Source organism: Lepidochelys olivacea, assembly GCF_965140295.1.
Source record: "Lepidochelys olivacea isolate rLepOli2 genome assembly, chromosome: 1".
Taxonomy (NCBI): domain Eukaryota; kingdom Metazoa; phylum Chordata; order Testudines; family Cheloniidae; genus Lepidochelys; species Lepidochelys olivacea.
This window is the reverse complement of record NC_140411.1, coordinates 254,161,786-254,183,859: the sequence shown is the minus strand read 5'-3', so window position 1 is coordinate 254,183,859 and position 22,074 is coordinate 254,161,786. Positions and strand designations below refer to the sequence as shown.

General features: G+C 40.9%; 1 protein-coding gene across 3 annotated transcripts in view; it reads right to left on the bottom strand.

Moving 5' to 3' along the window:
• WASHC4 (WASH complex subunit 4) overlaps positions 1-18,886 on the bottom strand; it is a 66,077-nt gene extending 47,191 nt beyond the window's left edge. For 2 of the 3 annotated variants that reach the window (XM_084624156.1, XM_084624157.1), the window contains exons 1-7: positions 17,695-18,886; positions 11,436-11,575; positions 9,189-9,242; positions 8,950-9,015; positions 8,722-8,767; positions 5,359-5,426; positions 1,003-1,085 (exon numbers count right to left, since the gene is read on the bottom strand). In XM_084624156.1, coding sequence (XP_084480282.1) covers positions 1,003-1,085; positions 5,359-5,426; positions 8,722-8,767; positions 8,950-9,015; positions 9,189-9,242; positions 11,436-11,575; positions 17,695-17,755 — 518 coding nt within the window. In that variant the 5' untranslated portion in view covers positions 17,756-18,886. The remainder of the gene's footprint in view (positions 1-1,002; positions 1,086-5,358; positions 5,427-8,721; positions 8,768-8,949; positions 9,016-9,188; positions 9,243-11,435; positions 11,576-17,694) is intronic. The other variant, XM_084624155.1, reaches the window with a different exon arrangement.
• Positions 18,887-22,074: the final 3,188 nt, after the last annotated feature.

Below are 22,074 nucleotides of genomic sequence, written 5' to 3'. Positions count from 1 at the left end.
TTCAGCCATTTTATAAACTGCATGATTTTTTTAAATTTTATAAACTGCAAAAATTCAATCTAAATATGCTTCCCATGTGACTTTAGCCAAGGAGTGTTGCTTGTACATTGAGACCAGATATACAAATTGGCTTGAGTTTCAGAGGTGTCAAGCACCCACAGCTTCCACTCACTTCAACTGGAGTTTCATGTCTGAAAATCATGCCCTTAGTCTCTGCAAGTGATATACACTAAAATTCACAATACAAAAATGAATAACTAAGACTAATTAGCAATCATAGCATCTCCACCTGAACACACACGCTCTAAATCCTACAGATGAAACCAAAGACAAAGTAAGTAAATGCCCAAGACCCTCTGATGTAAGACACTGTCTCCCATATACCAAGACATCATTACTGTCAAATTGGCATATGAAGACATAAAGCCATACTCAAGACAATATCTATGATACTAATGTTTAAATAAAAAACTGATCAGGTTTGCTCAAATAGATATTATGATCACACATTTATAATATTAAAATTAAATAAGTTGACCTAATTTTTTTAAGCTTCTGAAACAATTTGATTTTACCATTTCTTCAAAATGTTAGAATGGCATCTCCACAGCATCTCTCAGCTAACATAAGGCATCCATTCCTCCTGCCAGTAGGACAGGGACTAAGTCCAACAATTAGAGGCATAAGGATATAAAGATCAGCCACATTAGCATCAAGATTTGTTCCTTCTGAAAAGAGACAGCTCTCCTGAAATATGCCTTTTAGTTTAAAAGACATTCTTGCATCTCATCACAAAAAAACACTTAAAGCAGATTATGATTCTTTTAATAAATAAAATCCTTTTAAAAGTAGCTTATGTGGGCATATAAGGCTGCATTAAAAACCACTCTCCATATTTTCTGACCAGAGTATTATAATGTTTACCATGCTTTAGGGAGATCATAACATCTTGTACTTTGTTTAATAATAAAAAGGGGACATAGCATTTCTGCCAATAATTACTTGTTGCTGGTATAGAGAACAGCCAGCTGATGAATTACATTCATCACCACTTCGTAGCACCGTGAAACAAAACAAGACAGCTCCTGAAATGACAAATTTTGCATACATTGGTATTATTTCCAAGACAGTGAACAACAATCATGCAACCAGAACCCCAAGTTCAACTTCCTAATTCCAGTCTGAGGCTTCTCACAACTGCAGCCTGGACAGGAAGTCAGACACATTTCTTTAAGCATGTTTCTTTAGGATTTAGGGCTAATGAAGCTACACAGAGGCAGAAGAGGGAGTAAGGATCCTTTTCCTTATTGAGTCGCCATCAATAGGGCTAGCTAGAACCACAGTCCTGATGCTCAGGGGAGCTTCACTCAGATGCTTCCTCCCAGGATAAATGTGTAGACAGCGGGCAAGGCTTTGCCCCACTTCACCCATGCAATAGCCAAGAGCTGGTGCTTGCTTGGGGGAGTATAGTACACCTTTAAAATGGATGTAATAAGTTACACCCCACCCCAAACAAAGAGCCCTAGAAGACATTATGCTTCTGAGGCACAAGGCCTCCTACAACTCTCCCTCAGGCAGTGTGTGTAAGCACCACCGCCTTCTATGAACTCCATAACAAAAGCATGCTCTAGCCCAGTGGTTTTCAAACTGGGTTACGTGTATCCCTAAAGGTATGTGAGCTCTTGTCAAGGAGTATGCGAGAAAAATCCTATAATGGTGGACAATACATTTTATTTAGTACAGAGGTGCACCCCACCCCCCGGGGCCCTTGGGCCAGTGACGTTGGGCAGGGCTCGGGGAGGGAGTACCACCTCCATCCCCTGACTCACCTCAGGTCAGCAGGGCAACCCAGCCTGTCTGGATTTAGGGGGGAGACGGGGGGGTAGGGTGGAGACCAAAAATTGTAACTCAATTCTGAGGCAGCCCTTTGAGTTACAATTTTTGGTTGTAACAGGCTGAGTGGCCCACTGAGGTGAGTGAGAGGGTGGAGGTGGTGCTCCTTCTGTGAGTCCCGCTATGCGGGGCCGGCCCGAGCCACCTAGCATCGCCATTCCCTCCCTCCCCACCCCTGAACATTCCTCCACACCCACCTAGGGAGGCACACCCACAATTTGAAAATCTCTAGAAGCTGTTGCTAAATGGAAAGCAGAAATCTGCGGGGCACGTGACTCTGCGTGTCCCTCCATGTGTCACCTCTGTCTATCTCAGATGGGGATACATGGTAGACTACATTATTTGGAAAGGGGTACATAGCCTAAAAAGTTTAAAAAGTCTGCTCTAGCCCTAAACAACCATTGTTCTCTTTGAAGCCATGCCAAGCTAAAGCCACAAATCAGACAGATTACAGATAAATAGCTACACTTACAGACAGAAAAAAAGATTATTTTCATGAGTTACTGACATGCTGGATTTAAAACTGAAAGTGGAGAGGACAGAGAATTCAGCAAGGGACACAAGAACAGGAGTGAAAATTTGAAATGCAGCCGTAAACTGGATAGGATTATGAAGTCATCTGGCAAATCTCCCCTAGTGATGATACACACTGAAATCAATGGTGGAGTGGTAAATAACGAGGACAGGGCAGTCATACAGAGCGATCTGGATCACTTGGTAAGCTGGCCCCATCCAAACAGAATTCATTTCAATACAGCCAAAAGTAAATATATCTAGGTACCAGGAATACAGGCCATACCTATAAAATGGGGACTGTATCCTGGAAAACAGTGACTTTGAAAAGGATCCGGGGTCATAGTGGACAAGCAAATAAACAGTGTCATACTGTGGCAAAAAGGGCTAATGTGATCCTTGGATGCATAAACAGGGGAGTAGGAGGTGATTGTTACCTTTTTAATACAGCATGGGTGAGACCAATATTGGAATACTGTGTCCAGTTCAAATATCCACATTTTAAAAAAGATGTTGAAAAACTGAAGAGGGGGCAGAAAAGAGCCACAAAAGTGACTCTAGGGCTGGAGAAAATGCTTTACAGTGAGACTTAAACAGCTCAATCCGTTTTGCTTATCAAAAGAAGATTGAGAGGTGACATGATTACAGTGCATAAGTACCTTCACGTGGAGAAAATACCAGGTACTAAAGGGCTCTTTAATTTAGTGGAGACAGGTATAACAAGAACCAATGGATGGAAGCTGAAGCCAGACAAATTCAAGTTAGAAATTACGCCAAAAAAATTCAAAATGCAGGTACTTAACAATTATAACAAATTACCAAGGGAAGTGGTGGATAGTTTTCAACTCAAGACTAGATGCCATTTTGGAAGATGTGTTTGGCTAAAACACAAGTTACTGGGCTCAACACATGGATAACTGGGTGAAACGTAATGGTCTGAGGTATTCAGGTCAAACTAGATGACCTATTGGTACTTTCTGGCTTTAAACTATATCAAACGGAAGAGTTTGAAAAATTCTAAATTGGCTTTTTATTATATATGCAGTTGGTTTACATTTCACTCGTCTTGGACATGTGAACAGCTTGGTCAGTTTCACTTTTTGCTTTTCACTTGCTTAAAAATGTTGTTTGGGTTTTAACTTCATTTTCATTTAAACATTCTTTCTGTATTTGGCTTTGAGGTTTCTAAAAACAGAACCTAAATTTCAGGCCTAGAACCAGTTAACATTGCCCCTTTAAATGCTTAAGGCAGAAAGTCCAATTTCATGGCACATATCCAGCTGTCAGCAACAGACTATGCTGCAAACAACTGACAGATTTTGAAAATCTTCTAAGTATATTAAAGATTATGTGGTTTAATCCTGCAGAGGGTAGTGAAACATTGCCAGGTATTCCTAAATTAGTATGATAGCTTGTCTCTTTAATATCACCTCGGTAAATATTTAGCTGTTACATCTGCTGAGAACAATCTCTGGATACCAAGAACTGCCAAATCCATAACAAACAGCGAATATGTTTATGTAGCAGCTATACGAAAACAGCATATTCTGATCCCTCTGCCAGCTCTGCACATCACTACCGTATTAGTGTTTCCCAGATGGTAGACACTGCCACCAGCTTATTCCTTTTGGGGACTAGAAAGTGGAGCACAGCAATGGGAACAGGACAGACTCAGTAAGGAGAGATTCTTCCTACAGATTCTTATAAAGCAGGAATCGGATACAGATATTTGAAAGCTCCCCAACCTTCCCTCTATGGTCCTGGGATGATATCTTACATACAGGAGTGTAAGCAAACACCCACTCAGCCACTCTCTCCTCCTAGCTCCCAGAACTCTCAGCTGAGCCACAGAAGCACATGTAGCATGGGCCCACAGAGCCATCAACAAATCTTCTCCCCTGAACAGATGAGTAGAAGAAATTGGGAGGTAAAAAGTGAAAAAGAAAGCTGATGGCTAAGCAGGAAAGAACAAAGATCAGGAGACAGAAAGTGCACAAGAAAAGGCAGAGATATTAGTAACTGCATGCAGGAGAGCTTAGCAAGTATTTTCCTCTGATCTTTGGTCTACCAAAGGGGACCACTAAGAACTCTGATACATGATATTTACAAGACAGTAAATAAAGTCCTGTTTAATGAAGGCTGAATTTACATTTTCTAGACACAGTTTTGCTTAAGCAGTATATATTTTTCATTTTTTACTACAAGTAAATTTTTCATGACAACAGGATCCTGTTTGTGATTGGACAATCACTTGCTATGGAAATCATTCCAGAAAAATAATGATAACTTCTAGTGTAGAATGAACATCAAGAACAAAGGAAATCCTTGGAAACACACATCCTGTTTTCATTCAAGTGTCCTTGGTAATAAACACAATTGTTTCTAAGAGGCATGTTACTCCCCAGAATATTTTTTGTGCGGCATCAACAATTTTTTTTTAAATTGCTTGTTTTAATCTTACCTCTTTCTATAAGCTAAAGGAAGATGAACAAACAAATAGTTTAATTCCTGCCAGCACTACCACTTTTTATTCAGTGGAAAACTAAAATTTACCATCAGAAACATGCATCAGAATGTTAGACCTTTAACAGAAAGTGACAGAGTCCCACTACATTTTTTCCTGTTGAAGTCTGTTTAGATAAACTAGTTTATTTGGGAACCGAATCTGAAAATCTTTTAACCTTCTCACACTGGGGCTTACAGTGCTTGAAACAGCTTTAAGTGCAGAAACACAATAGTGAACAAACTGCACCTAACAGCTCTCTATTTGAAAGGATGAGTGAAGGAGGTTGGTTGAGACAGATGTGCAGGCAAGAAATTGTAATCTGCACACAAAAGTGACTCCCAATACCTTTGAATGGGATGTAAATAGGATACTGTAACTGATGAGTCCATTTGAGAAGTAGAAAAAAACAGAGTACAACTGCTCCAAAGCCAAGATGCACTCTTTACCTGTAAAAATGAAATAAATCTTCCCATCTGTATTTGGGAATCACCTTCCACCATGCTGGAATCTGTGGCTTGAAAGATAAACAAAAGCTTCACTGACTAGGAATATCAGACAAACCTATTCATTACACTCAAGTCTGGATGACAAACCAATTTTGTTTGACCTTTAATTAAAGCACACTGCTATAAGGCAATGTATTTCCAATGAATCCTTAACAAAGACTTGACTGTGCTTTGCTAAACAGAGAACATCTTCTTGTTCTGTATTTCTACAGGACCTAGTACCATGGGGTCCTGGTCCATAACTAGGGCTTCAGAGCACTACCCTCAACATAAATAATAGGATGTTACAAAGTACCAAGTTTCCTGGAGTACCAATTTAACATCGTGTCAGCATTTATGTTTGTAAACACATTATTCTGGTGATTATAATTGGCCATAAAATCTCATCTGACAAAATCTGGCATACAGGGTTTTAAAATGCATCCACCTGGGAGTTATTAAAAACTTAATGACAGGTTTCAGAGTAGCAGCCGTGTTAGTCTGTATTCACAAAAAGAAAAGGAGTACCTGTGGCACCTTAGAGACTAACTAATTTATTAAGCTGTAGCTCACAAAAGCTTTTATGCTCAAATAAATTTGTTAGTCTCTAAGGTGCCACAAGTACTCCTTTTCTTTTTATTAAAAACTTAATGCGTTAAAACTTTTATACCAGACCACTACGAATAACAATAGCTTTAATTTTAAAAATTAAACTGGGTAAGAAGTTAATCCACAATAGGGATTAAGCACCTGTGGTATTGTGGATTTAATTTGAAACCTTACTATAGTATACACAATAATTGCTTTTCTAATGGCAGTCTGGAGGGGGCTTGTGCAAGACTTTGTTAAAAGAGCTGACTTCAGGTCCAGTGATAGAAAATCTCAGCCTTTTAAAGTTTCTACCCACTTTGTTTTAAGAAGATAGCCTTGAAAATGTATGTCAATATAAACCAATCAAAGGGGATGAAAGGCACAAGCAGCTAGGCTCTACTCTTCTGCAATAGGAGGCTCTAAGATTCCTAAAGACTGTATCTTTCCCCAACACACACTTTTTTATATACAAATCACTCTGTTAAATTTGATGTATACCCCAAATAAACATCTTGCTGACACCACCCCTAGCCCAGCCCTGTGCATCGTGATGTGATGGTGGAGGACAGGAATGTGTCACATTGGGAGAGGAGGAGTGGGGAGGACGGATATTTTTTTCCCCCAGAGGCCAACTCAAAAATGCTCCACCTCATATTTTCAGACCCCTTCAAGACGGGGACCTAGCTAGCTTCTGCTCACCCAGGTAAGCCTACAATTGTTATGGCAGCTGCTACAAGAGGAACAGCTGGCTCTCGTGCATCTAGAGGTGTTGTTGGTTGGAGGACTGCATTCCCACCCACTCCCTGTTGCTGGCTTCTCCAGGAGGAAGAGGAGAAACAGCAGGACCAAACTGCTGTCACAGAATAAGAAGCTTATAGCTACTGCAGCCCTCTTTTCTCCTTGCCAATGAGGCAGAACATTTTTGAGGGAGACCTTTGTTACAGTTTGGCAGTATGTCACTATGATTCAAAAGGCTTTAAACACATGTCTGATAGAAGTCTGCTTTAAAAAGTTATCTGCAGTTAGAGAAATGATTCATCAAAAGAACCAAGACAGTCATATTTTACATAGCACCTAGAATGTGCTAGTCACAGTCTCTACCTGAAAGAGTTTACACTCTTCTATAGTACCGTCTATGTAAGGATTTCAAAAGGCTTTACAAAACTCTAATGAACTGAGCTTCACGAGGCTACTGTAAAAGAGGCATTATCTTCTCTATCTTTCTGATGGGAAAAACAGAAGTTTAGTGACTAGGCCTGAGGTCACACAGGAGGTCAATAGCACAGTCTGGAGGAGAATTCAGATCTCCTGTCAGTTTTACGCTGTAAAAAAAAAAAAAAAAAAAGTAACTTTCACCCAGAGTGAGATCTTATGATCTACCAATTGGAAAAAAGCCTATGACCACGTTTATATAAGCAGAGTCCGGTGTTATGTCAAAATAAATATATATACACACACACACACACACACACTTCAATCTCTCTGGTCACGCAATCACAGACATGAAGGTCGCGATCTTAAAACAAAAAAACTTCAAATCCAGACTCCAGTGAGAAACTGCTGAATTGGAATTCATTTGCAAATTGGATACTATTAATTTAGGCTTAAATAGAGACTTGGAGTGGCTAAGTCATTATGCAGGGTAGCCTGTTTCCTCTTGTTTTTTCCTACCCCCCCCCCCCCAGATGTTCTGGTTTAACTTGAATTTAAACTTGAAGAGTGGTCAGTTTGGATGAGCTATTACCAGCAGGAGAGTGAGTTTGTGTGTGTATGGGGGTGGGGGGATGTGAGAAAACCTGGATTTGTGCAGGAAATAGCCCAACTTGATTGTCATGCACATTGTGTAAAGAGTTGTCACTTTGGATAGGCTATCATCAGCAGGAGAGTGAATTTGTGTGGGGGGGTGGAGGGTGAGAAAACCTGGATTTGTGCTGGAAATGGCCCACCTGATGATCACTTTAGATAAGCTATTACCAGCAGGACAGTGGGGTGGGAGGAGGTATTGGTTCATATTCTCTCTGTATATATAAAGTCTGCTGCAGTTTCCACGATATGCATCTGATGAAGTGAGCTGTAGCTCACGAAAGCTTATGCTCTAATAAATTGGTTAGTCTCTAAGGTGCCACAAGTACTCCTTTTCTTATATTCAATATAGAAACCTTGAAAAATAACTGCAAAGTACTTTTTTAAAATACAAGGCAGTGTGAACCCACATTAAAGGTTTCAGTGTTAAAAGGGAAGATGAAATCTTTTTTTTAAAAAAAAAAGCCTCATGCTACACTTTCTGAAAGAAATGGTCTCCCTGTCTTTGTACGACCAGTGCCCTGCCCTCTCTCCAAATCCTTCCTTAAAAGCCAAAAGTGTTCAGACACTCTCTTGTCACACTCTTGTCACCAGTCCCCACTTCCTGCCTCTCACATAAGCCGTCCACACATATGTAAAGCAGAGACAAAATATCAAGGAAGTTCCCACTACTACACCAGTGCTTCACTGCAGATAATGGCTCTTTCTAACTAAAATCTTAATGATGTTTGATGTTAATTCAGTGTAGTTACAAGACACTGATATGCAGGTCATGTATTGTAACAGAGACCAGGAGTTTCAGGTTTTTATCAATAGCCAAAATGTAGTAAAAGTAAATTTCTAATGTCTAGAACATAAGACTGCAATTATTTTAATATAAGAAGAAGCAACAGCATAACACTAACTGTCATTATAAAGGGAACTACTTACCTCCTTCTCCATAAAACAAGAGGCCATTATAAAATTTAGTTTCCGCCTACCAACAAAAGGAGAGATTTTTTTCCAAATTAAAAAGATATAAATACTCAATTTACAAAAATACATGGCTTATGTTTGCAGGTTTAGAAGCTAAAAAAAGCCAAGATGCAAAATCTACATTTCAGTTTGCCAAACTGCAAACATTTTGTAACAGTAATAAAGACAGGCTGTAGGAATTACCTCATATTTTAACTTCTTGATTTCACAGCAAAGGGCAGCATACACAGTTATTACTTTGTTCAGAACCTAGACTCATCAAGGAAAAAAACAGAATTACACGGGTAATATAAAAGTGTAATAAACACACATCTGACACTTGTAGCACTTTTCATGTTCAAAGCGCTCTACAGAAAAAAACATTTACAGATTTTACTACAGAGTTCTTATAATTAAAAAATTCTAAGTTTAAAGCATTTTACCTTGTTTTCTGTATTTATGAGCTCCAGCAGGGAAGACTGTTCATAGGGCAAAAGCTAAACATTAATTAAAAAATAGAAATATTAGAAGACTTTCTTTAAAAAAGCGTATGTTTAATTACTAAAAAGAAACACCATTTATGTGATTATGTTAAGCAACTTAATTTTTTCAACCTAGTTCCAAATGCACTCAGTACCAAAAAGACACTAAGTGTATGCTACTGGCACGCTACCATGGAGGAAATATCCAGTTCTCATACTACGTAGACTCATCAAGTCCTGTTTCGTGAAGGTATGTAAGGGTAAAAGACAAATGAACTACGTGAAATTTATAACAATTATAGAAATATTAAAGCAAAAAGTCCTGACTGCTGTAAGACAAATCTACTGGGCCCAATGTTTAAATGGCTTCTAATCTTGCAATCACAAAAATGTGTGCATACTTATTTGTGCAGGCAAGACATGTATTTGCATATATAAACACCTATTTTGGATTTGAAAGTCAGCCAAGAGCTTTTCCAGCCCATTTGTGCACACTAACACTGAGACTGGATGCACAAGTTCAAAGTTTAGCCCTCTAGGCAGGCATGTTCCAGAAGGGGATAAAAGTTAAATTCTGTTTTTAAATAATGCCTGTAAATTCAACATAAAAAAAGAACTAATATCTTGTACTTCATGAAGGACAGGAAGTCTGTGACCAGAGAAATAACTGGCTTTTAAGGGAGGATGACTATTGTGTGTGTGTGGGGGGGGGGGTTGCCCTCCTTTAAAATGCAGTTCTTGAGGCTATTGAGACAAAATGTAACCTAACTTGTATTTTAGTTGCAAGTATATCTGTGCATGGCTCAGTTTACACCACTGTGCTCATATAGTCTGTTCTTCTGTACAGAACAAGAATTGTATGCAAGAATTTGGTTCCTTGAACTGCTCAGAATGTAGGATTCTTTTAAGTTTCACTAAGCTCCAAAGGATAGAGAAAAAAATGTGAAATTATATTCTCCTACAATCATCAATGATTTGCTATTTTATGGTTAAAATGGGTTGGGGAAAATTTTGGGGCACAATTAAAAGACTGAACAAATATAAGGGCACAATTGCATGGACCTTTTCCTTTCCAGGGTAAAAGGAAAATATATATAAGTGACTGATTACAGTGTAACCTCAAAAATATTTTTGTTTTAGCTTTTTAAAAATATCTTAATACTAATATACTTTTAAATATTTTACCTGAAGGTAACTTTATTAGAAAGATATTTGAAACAGTTCTCTGTAACTTGTAAGATTCAAAAAAGTTTATAGTTCTATTTAGTTCTACCAACAGAAGCATCACTTTAAATAAATCACAACTAAAAAAGGCTTCAGGTCCACTCCAGACAAAAGGCACAATGGCTACTGGCCCATAGAAGTGCCATGAACATCCTAGACTCTACAGCCAGTGGTTACTAACACTTCTAAAAGGTTTGAACAGGATACAAGAAAGAGATGGTGTACACTTTTTCCAACAGCTGTAGATTAACAAATTAGACACCCTGCAAGCACCCTTTTCCAGAGAGTTTGTGTCTGACCAACACAATCGCTATCTAGGCTCTAAAGATCCTAATTATCAATGATGGAGGGACAGGACTCATTTAGCATCCCAACATCCTAACACGATCAGAGAACAACCTGCCCTAGGTCATTTGGGGAAGAAAACTCTAAAGCCTGAAATATGCAGGCAAAACTTGGCTGACAACGGCATTCCACTGATCAGATAGGGAGATAAAGAGGCCATTAGGCCAAGACCATACGCTCAGGATGATTCTACTCTCTCATAAATGCAGCTCAGAAATCTGACTAGTAGAGTTCAACGGCAGAGACCTTGCAATACCTTCAAACTCTCTTCCAACTATACAACTCATTTGCAAGCAAGAGATTTTTTTTGGCTTCCAGATTAGCACACCATGACACCAACAGCTTCAGCCTTATGATTCTCATGCAGCCCAGGAGAGAATAAATATTGTATTCTGAAATGAGGGCTCCATCTGAAGGCTTTTCATAGATGCTTGGTAACAGAACTATAAGCTACTGGACAATCAAATTTCTCCATTTAATTTGACAGTTTTGTATTGATTGAATATGAAAATGTTTGCCCAATAAATCTGATCATTCCAGAGAATCATTAGTGAAATCACAACTGAATGCCTCCGAAATGCATTATTTTAATTTGTAGAAGACATAGATAATTCCAATATGCATTAAATATATACAGACCTTTAATGCTATAGGATCAAGTTTGAAGTCCCAAACATCTCCAACTGAGTCATCCAATGCATCTTCTATTCTCCTCAGCTGAGAAGTATACTCCTCAAGAAATTTCCCATAATTCTTCAACTGTACTTCAGCATGAATTTCTAAGAGTAAATAGTAATATTTATGTAGTATCATAAAGTTAAAGTATTCTACAGGATACTCACTGAACTGGAATATCCTACAGATTATTTAAAGTAAGATCTAGTTTAATCTGTTATTTAGTTTATAACATTGTCTCCTTAAATCACTTTCAGTTAACAAGGTTGACACCAAGAAGATGCAAGTTTTTCCCTTGCTTATAATGAGATTTTAAACTCAAATGTATCAATTTAAAGGGAAGTTATGTTATTTGCCAGAAGCAGCAAAACCATTATGCATAAACTAAAAAATGACATTTTCAAGACTGACCTTAAACAAGCTAAATTACCAGAGATGTCAACTTTACAACATGAAGATACTAAGGAGACAGCATATATGGACAACATAAATTATGACATCTGTTACTTAATATTGCACATTAACTGAAAGAGAGATCCCTCTAGCCAAACATCTATGGTAATATTATACCCTTGAGGCAATGAGCGTCTTATCACTTCTTAGAACTCACTGGTAACTGCATTAAAAATAGCCGTTTCCAACACTACCTCCTACTCTGATTGCAGGATTATGTTGTCTTAAGTCACCACCCAGAATTCTAACCTTCAAGCTAACTCTCCCTCTGTCAGAGTATTCTGTTCTACCACCACTCAGAAATTAGATGGCCAAATGAAGTTTGGCAGCCCACTCACTGCCAAAAGTGGTGATATATGCGAGCAACATTCCACTGCACAAATATAAAGAATATTTGTGTAAGTTGGTAAATTAAGTATGCAGGTCACTTATCTTTATAAATTCCACTTATTTTCACCATGATACAGTATTTAAAAATCAAAAATCTGAATGAGTGCCATATTTCTGATTTACCTGGATTCATCAAAATATACAAAAAGGTATACTTGTTACTATAGTGTCACAGATTACTGCTCCATAGTTAAGACTGAGTTGAGTATTGCATATAAAGCAAGGATTCAGCTTCCACTGTGTGTTAGGACTACGGTATCCTCCCCAATGGTAGAAGAAAGCAACAGTAATTATACCACCACGTTAGAATATTTTAGTGTTTGTTGAAAATAAAGCTACCTAAAAATGACAGTTATACAAAGTCAAACTGGGCAAATCAAGCAATAAAACTTTACATTAACACAATACCCACTAAGCTGAAGGGTTCTTTATTTTTTATTTAGTGTTATATGAGCTCAAGGCACTTTGCGATATAGTAGAACCTCAGAGTTACGAACACCTCGGGAATGGAGGTTGTTCATAACTCTGAACAAAACGTCATGGTTGTTCTTTCAACAATTTACAACTGAACATTGACTTAATACACCTTTGAAAATTTACCATGCAGAAGAAAAACACTACTTTTTTAGTAGTTTACATTTAACCCAGTACTGTACTGTACTTGCTCTCGCTCTTTTTTTTTTTTTGGTCTCTGCTGCTGCCTGATTGCGTACTTCTGGCTCCAAATAAAATGCATGGTTGACTGGTCAGTTCATAACTCTAAGGTTCTACTGTAGTTAAAATGCCCCAAAGAAATGGAATACTTGCCCCAAAGACTTTACAGCCTAGATCAGTGGTTTTCAAACTTATTTGACTGTACCCGCCTTTTTTGTGTCTGTAATAGTTTATGCCCCCTGAGTCCTTGCACACAAATATATATACCAATAAAAAAAATCAACATGCAACTCTCACTATTAAAAACAGTAAGGCATCGATTCAAACAGAACCAGTGATCCATTGTAATAAGAACAAAAGCAAAACTGCGATTGTGGTCGATGCTTTCAATTAAATGTGCACACCGCATTATAGCAAATGGATTAACGTAGAGGTGGCAACAACTTTGTATAATGCTATGCAAGCTTAACAGAAATCCATCAAAATACATAGTGCCATCTAGAGTCAAAAGCACAGTGCCATATGAGGACCTGATACATATGAAGGAAATAGTTTTGCTATATATTCATTGCTGTGGGTAAAATGTGTGCAATAAGTTTTTTTTCCCTGGGAGCCAGTGCAGAGAAAATACTTTATAAATGATATTAACAAGAATCACACTATTCCACCACTGATGTGCAGCATCCTGTAGAAGAGAAAAACAGCTGTTCTATCTTGTCCCCATAAAAAACAATTAAGTGGGCAAAATATAAGCTTTGATGCCGCAAACATACACACAAAAACATTAAGCATATAAGTAGTCCCATTGATTTCAATTGGGCTACTCATGAGAATAAAATTAACCGCACACATAGATATTTTCAGAATCAGGACCAGAGTAGGTTCAATTGGATACTGAAGGAATTCGGTAGCTACCTCAGTATTTGAAAAAGCACATTCACAAGAGGCAAGTAGAAAGCTTGCCACTTCCTGGAAGTGGGGCAGATATCCATTGGTTTCTATAGGATTAAGCTTTAACTGAATATAAACATTTCTAGCTCTTATGATTGTGAAGGTAACCATCCAAAGGGCAAAAGTTACAAATGCCAGGCTAGATGCTTACCTCCCGAAGCAGCTGATCTGTTACAATGGCATCTACTAATCATCTCTCAATCACGCCAACATCCAGGCTAGAACAATTTAGAAGTACCTGTCGTCGGCTGCCAAATTTAGAGAAATGTTCAACCACTGAACTGGTAGAAGCTGTTTGCCAGGCAGTTTTAGAAAGAGTTTGAATAATAAGGCAGCTTTTGTTTGTAGCCTCTCATGTAGGTGCAAAGATAATATTTTCTTCACTTGGACAAGTTCACTCATTTGAGAAACTAATTGGAAGGACAGCAGAGAACGCAGTAAATCTTATTTTGTCATTTCCATGCAATGAACAAAAATCCTATTTCAGAAGATACAGATATTATACAGAAGGATAGGAAATCAGTGCAGAGACAATACTTTATAAACTGTACTCAGATTTGATTGATTCAATTTCCTCTCAGCCATTAAAAATGAAACCACTAAGATTTGGAGAATGCAAAACCTTACTCAATAGTGAAGATTATAAAATTTCTCTAATTGTATTTATATTCATTAATAAAACAGGCAGTAGTTCTATACTGGGTATACATCATCCCATGAGGATTCATGAATGAGAACTGCATTGTTATATATAGGCATGGAAAGATTAGATTTTTGTTGGTAAACATGAATTTCACCGTACACACACAAACCAACAAAAAATATTTCCATCGATAATCAAAATTCACGGATAGGCCAAGTAAAAAGAATGCTTCTTGAGAACTTCTTAGCATTTGAGATAAGGATATTTACTTTGTTTATTTTGACATGTGATATTGACAATTTCTGTTTTAATGGTTATCCAGCCTTAACCTTTTGAATCTCAACATCTACTACTATAATTATTCTCTAACTCTCCCACAATTTCCTGCAACAGTGAAAATTTAGACATATAAAAACAGAAAAAGTGCTTAAAAATAAACATCAATATTATCTGTCAAAAGAAAATAAAAGCTGGATTCTGCCAAGCCCAGTTATATACCTGACATTAATGCAACATTAAGAGCAGGTTAGACAAACACCTGTCAGGGATGGTCTAGATCAGGAGTGGGTAAATTTTTTGGCCTGAGGGCCATATCTGGGTGGGTAAATTGCATGCAGGGCCATGAATGTAAGACTGGGGCAGGGGGTTGGGGTGCAGGAGGGAGTGCGGGGTGTGTGGGGGGGTGCGGTGTGCAAGAAGGGGCTCAGGGCAGGGGGTTGTGGTATGGGCTGCAGGCTCCAGCCCAGCGCCGCTTATCTGGAGCGGCTCCGAGGTGGCAGTGGCACGCAGCGGGGCTCAGGCAGGCTGCCTGCCTACCCTAGCACCACACCACTCCAGGAAGCGGCCAGCACCACGTCCCTGCAGCCGGGGGCAGAGGGCTCCACACGCTGCCCTCCCCTGTAGGTACCTCCCCCGAAGCTCCCATTGACCACAGTTCCCCGTTCCTGGCCAATGGGAGCTGCGGGGGGCAGTGTCTGGAGGCAAGGGCAGTGCACAGAGCCCTCTGCCCCTCCTCCCCCAGGGGCCGCAGGGACATGGTGCCAGCCACTTCCTGGAGTGGTGCAGGGCCCGTGGCGCGACGGGGGTGGCAATCCCGTGGGCCAGATCCAAAGCCCTGACGGGCTGGATCCGGCCTGTGGGCCATAGTTTGCCCACCCCTGGTCTAGATAATATTTAGTCCTGCCTTGAGTGCAGAGGACTGGACTAGAAGACCTCTCGAGGTCCCTTCCAGTCCTACACTTCTATGAGTCTATGATTCTACACCAGACTGATTTGGTTCCCCCTTTTCCTCTGTTAAAGCAATTATAATACTTAATAGTAAGATATAAGATTTATTTGTAAAGTTAAATGAGACTAAGTTTAAAAAAAACATCTTTCATAGCGTGGATTTTTATCTAGTTTGCTTGGAATACAAGAGACTTCCTTTTAAAAACAGGCATACCCATTTTGTTTTCCTATCACTTTGCTCACTGACAAGTAAGCTGCTTGTCTTCTATCAAGCTGGTGCGAAAGAAGTACCTCATATCAGAGGTTCTCAGCTCCACACACCTGCTAATGTCTGGTAAACCGTTCTATGAAAAGCTGTACTTTAACCTTTCCTTTTTCAGTGCATACAATTGTCAGAAATTATAAATAAAACCTCAAGTCAGTTTTCATTGAAAGTAAATAACATAAATACAGCATGAACAGACAACCACTTGGGAAACTTATACTGTATATGTGAAAAATCAGCTCATGACAGACATATTTGCTCAGTAATAACTGTTGTAATTAATGCAGCGTGACCGTTCATTTTACAATGCATGCACTGTCTGTTTAGAAAGTAAGTTGTCTACAAGGACAGAGAAAAAATGGATTTTTGACAGCACACAAGCAGGCTAACAAAGAGTTAAGCATCATTTTAAAAAAAGCTGAAGTGAAATTGCAAGCAAATGCTCTAGTTCCCTTCCAGCCACAGCAAAAACACATCACGGAACTAATTTATTCCTGCATGACTTATCCGGCTAATCAAGACAGCAAACTGCAACGAAAGAGACTTCACTGTTTCTACAGGAAAAATCCACAATTCATGCAAATACACCAGACGAAAATCAGTGTCTCCCCATGTTTAATTACCACCTCAGTGTTTGGAACATTTGTTAAAGCCTCTTAAATAGATTTAGGGGATGTGGAGGGAGGAGAAACAAAAGGAAGATGAACCTTTGAACCACAAATTGAATATGAGTCAACAATGCCATGCAATTGCGAAAAAGGCTAATATTCTGAGGGGATATTATCAGGAGTGTGGTATGTAACACAAAGGAGCTACTTGTCTTGCTTTACTCAGGACTGGTGAGGCCTCAGCTGGAGGACTGTGTCTAACTCTGGGTGTCTTTCTTTCGGAAAGAGGTAGACAAACTGGAGAGTCCAGGCCAGAGCAACAAAAATGATGAAAGGTTTAAAAAACCTGACCTATGAGGAAAGGTCATGTTTAGTCTTGAAAAAAAGACCACTGAGTGGGGGACCTGATGATAATCTTAAAATATGTTAAGGGCTGTTGTACAGAGGAAGCGGACCAATTGCTCTCCATAGCCACTGAAGCCAGGAGAAGGAGTAAACTGCCTTACGCTGCAGCAAGGGAGATCCAGGTTAGATACCAGGAAAAACTTTCCGCCAGTGACGCTCTGGAACAGGCTTCCCGGGGAGGCGGTGGAAGCCCCATCACTGGCGGTCTGTAAGAACAAGGGCGGGGGGGGCAGACGCCCGCCAGGGATGGGCTAGGGCAGGTTACCTGGCCCTGCCGCAGCGCAGGGGGCTGGAGATGGGGACCTCTCCAGGCCGGACATTGCTACGATCGCCACCCCACCCTCAGCCCAGGCAGCCAGACACAGCAGCGACGGGGACACTGGCCGGCTCCGGGCAAGGCGCGCTGCCCCCCCCCGGGAGAGGCCCAGGGCGGAGCCGGTCGCTCGCTCCCCGGCCGAGCAGGGTGCGCGCGTGCCGGGGGGAGGGGGGGGAGCCGCTGGAGGACCGGGTGCGACCGTCCCCGTTCCCCCCCGCGCGCGCCGGCCCTTCGGCTCCTGCCCGCGCCCCGCTGCTGACGGGAGGGGCCCGGGGCTCGAGTCTCGCCCCCGCGCCCCCCTCCGCGCTTACTCTGGGAGCCGTCGTCGAAGCGGTCGAAGTCCCAGTCCGGGGAGAGGGTCTCCAGCGCCATGGCAGCGGCAGCGGCGCCCGGCCTCCGACACGGGACTTCCGGCAGCGCGCGCGGGCGCGCTGCACGCTGGGAAACGGAGTGCGGCGGAGGGGCGCGCGGCGGCAGGGATGGAGCCGCCCGAGGAGCCCGGGCCCGGCCCGCATCGGCCGCCGCAGCAGCGCCCCCTCCTGGGGCCGCCGCGGGAACTGCAGCAAGTGCCAGGGCAGGTCCCGCAAGAGCCTCGCCAGGTGCCGCGCCACATGGGCGGCCGGGGCCGCTTCGCCTGGCGCTCGCTTGGGGCTCAGGAGCCCTGGATGCTAGTCCCGGCTCTGACACTGAGCTCCTGGGTGACCGCGGGCACGTGACCGTCGTCCCCCGTGCCTCAGTTTCCCCACCCGGTGTCGCTCTTGTCGACTTACATTGTAAGTTCTTCAAGCGCGGGGAGTTTGTGCTGCGTTTGTACAATATACACTGGGGCCCCGACTACGGCCTCTAGGAAGCAAATAACACGTCCGCAAGTGGAGCGACCCCCGACCCCAGGCATAATAACAGGTTTAAGAAAAGCAATAGTGGGGAGCACCCACGCTTCCAGCAGGTGCGGCAAGAATAGGACCACCCAGAGCAGCCGCGCCACCAGCCGCTGTACCAGCCGCCCAGGTAGCAATGACATCAAGAGCAATGGCAGCAGCAATGTCAATAGAAAGAATAGTGGGGAGATTTATATACCCCACTCTATTTTCCACTGAATGCATCCGATCAAGTGAGCTGTAGCTCACGAAAGCTTATGCTCAAATAACTGTGTTGGTCTCTAAGGTGCCACAAGTCCTCCTGTTCTTTTTGCGAATACAGACTACCAGGGCTGCTACTCTGAAATAGAAAGAATATCAGCCCCAAAGGAAACAGCAGGAGTGCTAGCAATACCATCAAGAGCAAAATGAACAATTGCAATAGTGTCAGCAGCACCAGCGGGTATAGACAAAGCAGCACCCAGATTTGCCCCATGTTGCACTTATCTGGGTGAAGACAGCAAATCCACCATTTGGCATTTATTCATTTTTAAGCTCTTTCTGGGGAAGACAAATTTTGCTGTGTGTTTCATTAAGACATTTTAAATCTCCCTGATCAGTTTTCATCTCATTTAAATGGATGTGAAAAGAACAGACTTGAAACAATGGTGTTAAAATTCATTTCTTGTCAAATTACAGAAACAATAAATCAATCTTTTTTTCAAAGATAATTTCAAAGAAGAGAGATGATGATATATGTATTTTTGGTCTGTGTTATCAAATAGTTACACAGCACCACCACCGGTGTCTCCCCTCGATTCCCTGGTTCCTGTGCAAATATCTGCCTTAGTTTCTTTTAAAAGGTCACAAAAAGTTTAAGCGCCTGATTGTGCAACATGCTGAGTATCAGCAAAGGACTGGGTTCTCTCACTTTCCATTTAAATCAATACGACTTGTGGGTGCACAGTATCTTTAAGCAGGTATTAAGAATTGGGCTCTAATTTAGACTAGACATTCAGGGCCATATTCTATGTACATGCAGCTTTCATTGAACTCAGTGGAGCCATCATGTATATTCAAAGCTAGGATATGGCTTCCAATTTTTTTAAATAAAACATGAACTGAATATGTACGGAAAAAAGTGTTTCAGGGTGTGTGCAGTTTTTATGAAGTCTGCAAAACCTGAGGACAAAGTGAGCTAACCAACCAGCATGCACAACAGCCACACTGTTATGATGTGCATAAAATAGAGATGTCCATGTGAGCACGAAATGGAAAACAGAAATGGGAATTCTTTTGAATGAAAATATTACAGTGAAAGAAGATATTTGGAAAATAGGTTTTAAGTGAGTTAAGCTTAAGTAACAGTTAGAGTTTTTTAAAGCATTAAGCTGCATGTTGCCCTTTAATGATGCAGTTTTTGAAATGACTGGCTAATGCTTTTCAGTTTATTCACTGAGTGGCACTCTTTGTTAAGTTACATTGGTCTTGTCCTTCAGTTGTAAGTGCTGCTGGATTTTTTCTGACACTGATTCAGACTTGCTTGTGAAAATGATTAGGTTTCTAGTGACAGTCAGTCAAGACTAGCTTTGATAAGTGTATTATGTTGACTAAGGAGTGATTTGTATGCAATTTGCTCAGCTGAGCTTCTTTGGAGATTTTGAGCATCATTTCTGAAAATTAGTTAACCTCTATGGAATTTTGTTTGTACTAGAAAGTTTTTATTTCCTACAGTGTGACACTTTTACAAATAGAACCCATTGGAGGCCAGCAGCCTGGACACTTACATCACCCAGGGCACCAGGTATGGTTAGAGTAGGAGGGGAGTTAGGTAACTTGATTGGATTGGATCACCCCTGCAGGGAGCATGATGCACTAATGAGGTAATTAGCTCGCCTGTTGGAGAACCCAGGGAAGAAAGCAAGCCGACTCAGGGAGAAGGAAGGGGTCTTTATTCATCTGCTGCTATATTGTGTTGCATGGGGTATTTAAGGAAGAAGCAATAATAAGCACACTTGGAGAAGTATTTTAGTGTCAGGTATAATTCACCAGGAGGGCTTATCTACCCAGGTTTGCATGAGTTGAAGGTGGAGTTCGTTCACATATATATTTATGGGGAAGTCTGTGGGAGTGCTGGAATGCCAAAAGAATATTTGTTGTTAATTTCAGAAAATGCTGTAATTGACTTGTATATTTACAATAATTTCTTTCTTGATAATTGTATTACCAAAGAGGGATGCAATGGGGAGAGTAGTTTATTGTTCTGGTCATTTCATTGTCTGTGAATATATGATTTATGTTGGACCATTGTGAGTCACATTCTATGTAAAGTTTCAGAGTCTCAGCCATGTTAGTCTGTATTCACAAAAAGAAAAAGGAATACTTGTGGCACCTTTAGAGACTAACAAATTTATTTGAGCATAAGCTTTCATGAGCTACAGCTCACTTCATCGGCTGCATTCAGTGAATGCAGCCAACGAAGTCAGCTTTAGCTCACAAAAGCTTATGCTCAAATAAATTTGTTAGTCTCTAAAGGTGCCACAAGTATTCCCATTCTATGTGAAGTTCAGCAAGTAACTTAAAGACTTATACCACAGAATACTAGGAAGCTATAAGGATCTTCCATGTACGAGGTTAGATGAGTTGTTGGGGGCAGGGACTGTCTTCTTGTTCTGCGTTTGTACAGCACCTAGCACAATGGGGTCCTGGTCTGTGATTAGGGCTTCTAGGTACTATTTTATCACAAATAATCTGTAGAAGTCTTAATTGAGTGTTATGGACAGTCAAGTTTACCCACGCTGCATCATGAACAAAGGGCTAGGGTGGCCACGTTTTGGAAGGGTGCTAGGAAGTCTGGAATGTGGGTGATTGGACTTAGGCCCTCATAATGCTGTGTGGACACTGGAGCCCCAGATTTGACCCAAGGTTCAACAATTCCTAACCTGGGGTTACAAATAAGTGTAAACACCCCCAGGGTCTCCTAACCCTAGGCTTACATTGCAGTGTAGACATACCCAAAGTGCCTTATAGGCACCTTGAAAATCAGTGGATCCCACAAACCCTGGGTTAGTTGCCTGTGCTCCCTATGCAGTGCCATCAAGGTTCCTTCCCCACTCTGAACTCTCGGGTACAGATGGGGGGGCCTGCATGAAAATCTCCAAAGCTTACTTTTACCAGCTTAGGTTAAAACTTCTCCAAGGTACAAACTATTTTACCTTTTGCCCTTGGACTTTATTGATGCCACCACCAAACATCTAACGGGTATATAATTGGGAAAGAGCCCATTTGGAAACATCTTTCCCCCCAAAATCCTCCCAACCCTTACACCCCCTTTCCTGGGGAAGGCTTGATAAAAATCCTCACCAATTTGCATAGGTGAGCACAGACCCAACCCCTTGGATCTTAAGAACAATGAAAAAGCAATCATTCTTAAAAGAAGAATTTTAATAGAAGAAAAAGAATCACTTCTGTAAAATCAGGATAGTGAATACCTTACAGGGTAATTAGATTCAAAACATAGAGAATCCCTTTAGGCAAAACCTTAAGTTACAAAAAGACACAAAAACAGGAATCTACATTCCATTCAGCACAGCTTATTTTCCCAGCCATTTAAAGGAATCAGAATCTAACGCCTGTCAAGCTAGATTACTTACTACGTTCTAAGACTCCATTCCTGTTCTATCCCCAGCAAAAACATCACACAGACAGAGAGAGAGGCTTTATTTCTCCCTCCCCAAGCTTTTGAAAGTATCTTGTCTCCTCATTGGTCCTTTTGGTCAGGTACCAGCAAGGTTGTCTTAGCTTCTTAACCCTTTACAGGTGAAAGGGTTTTTC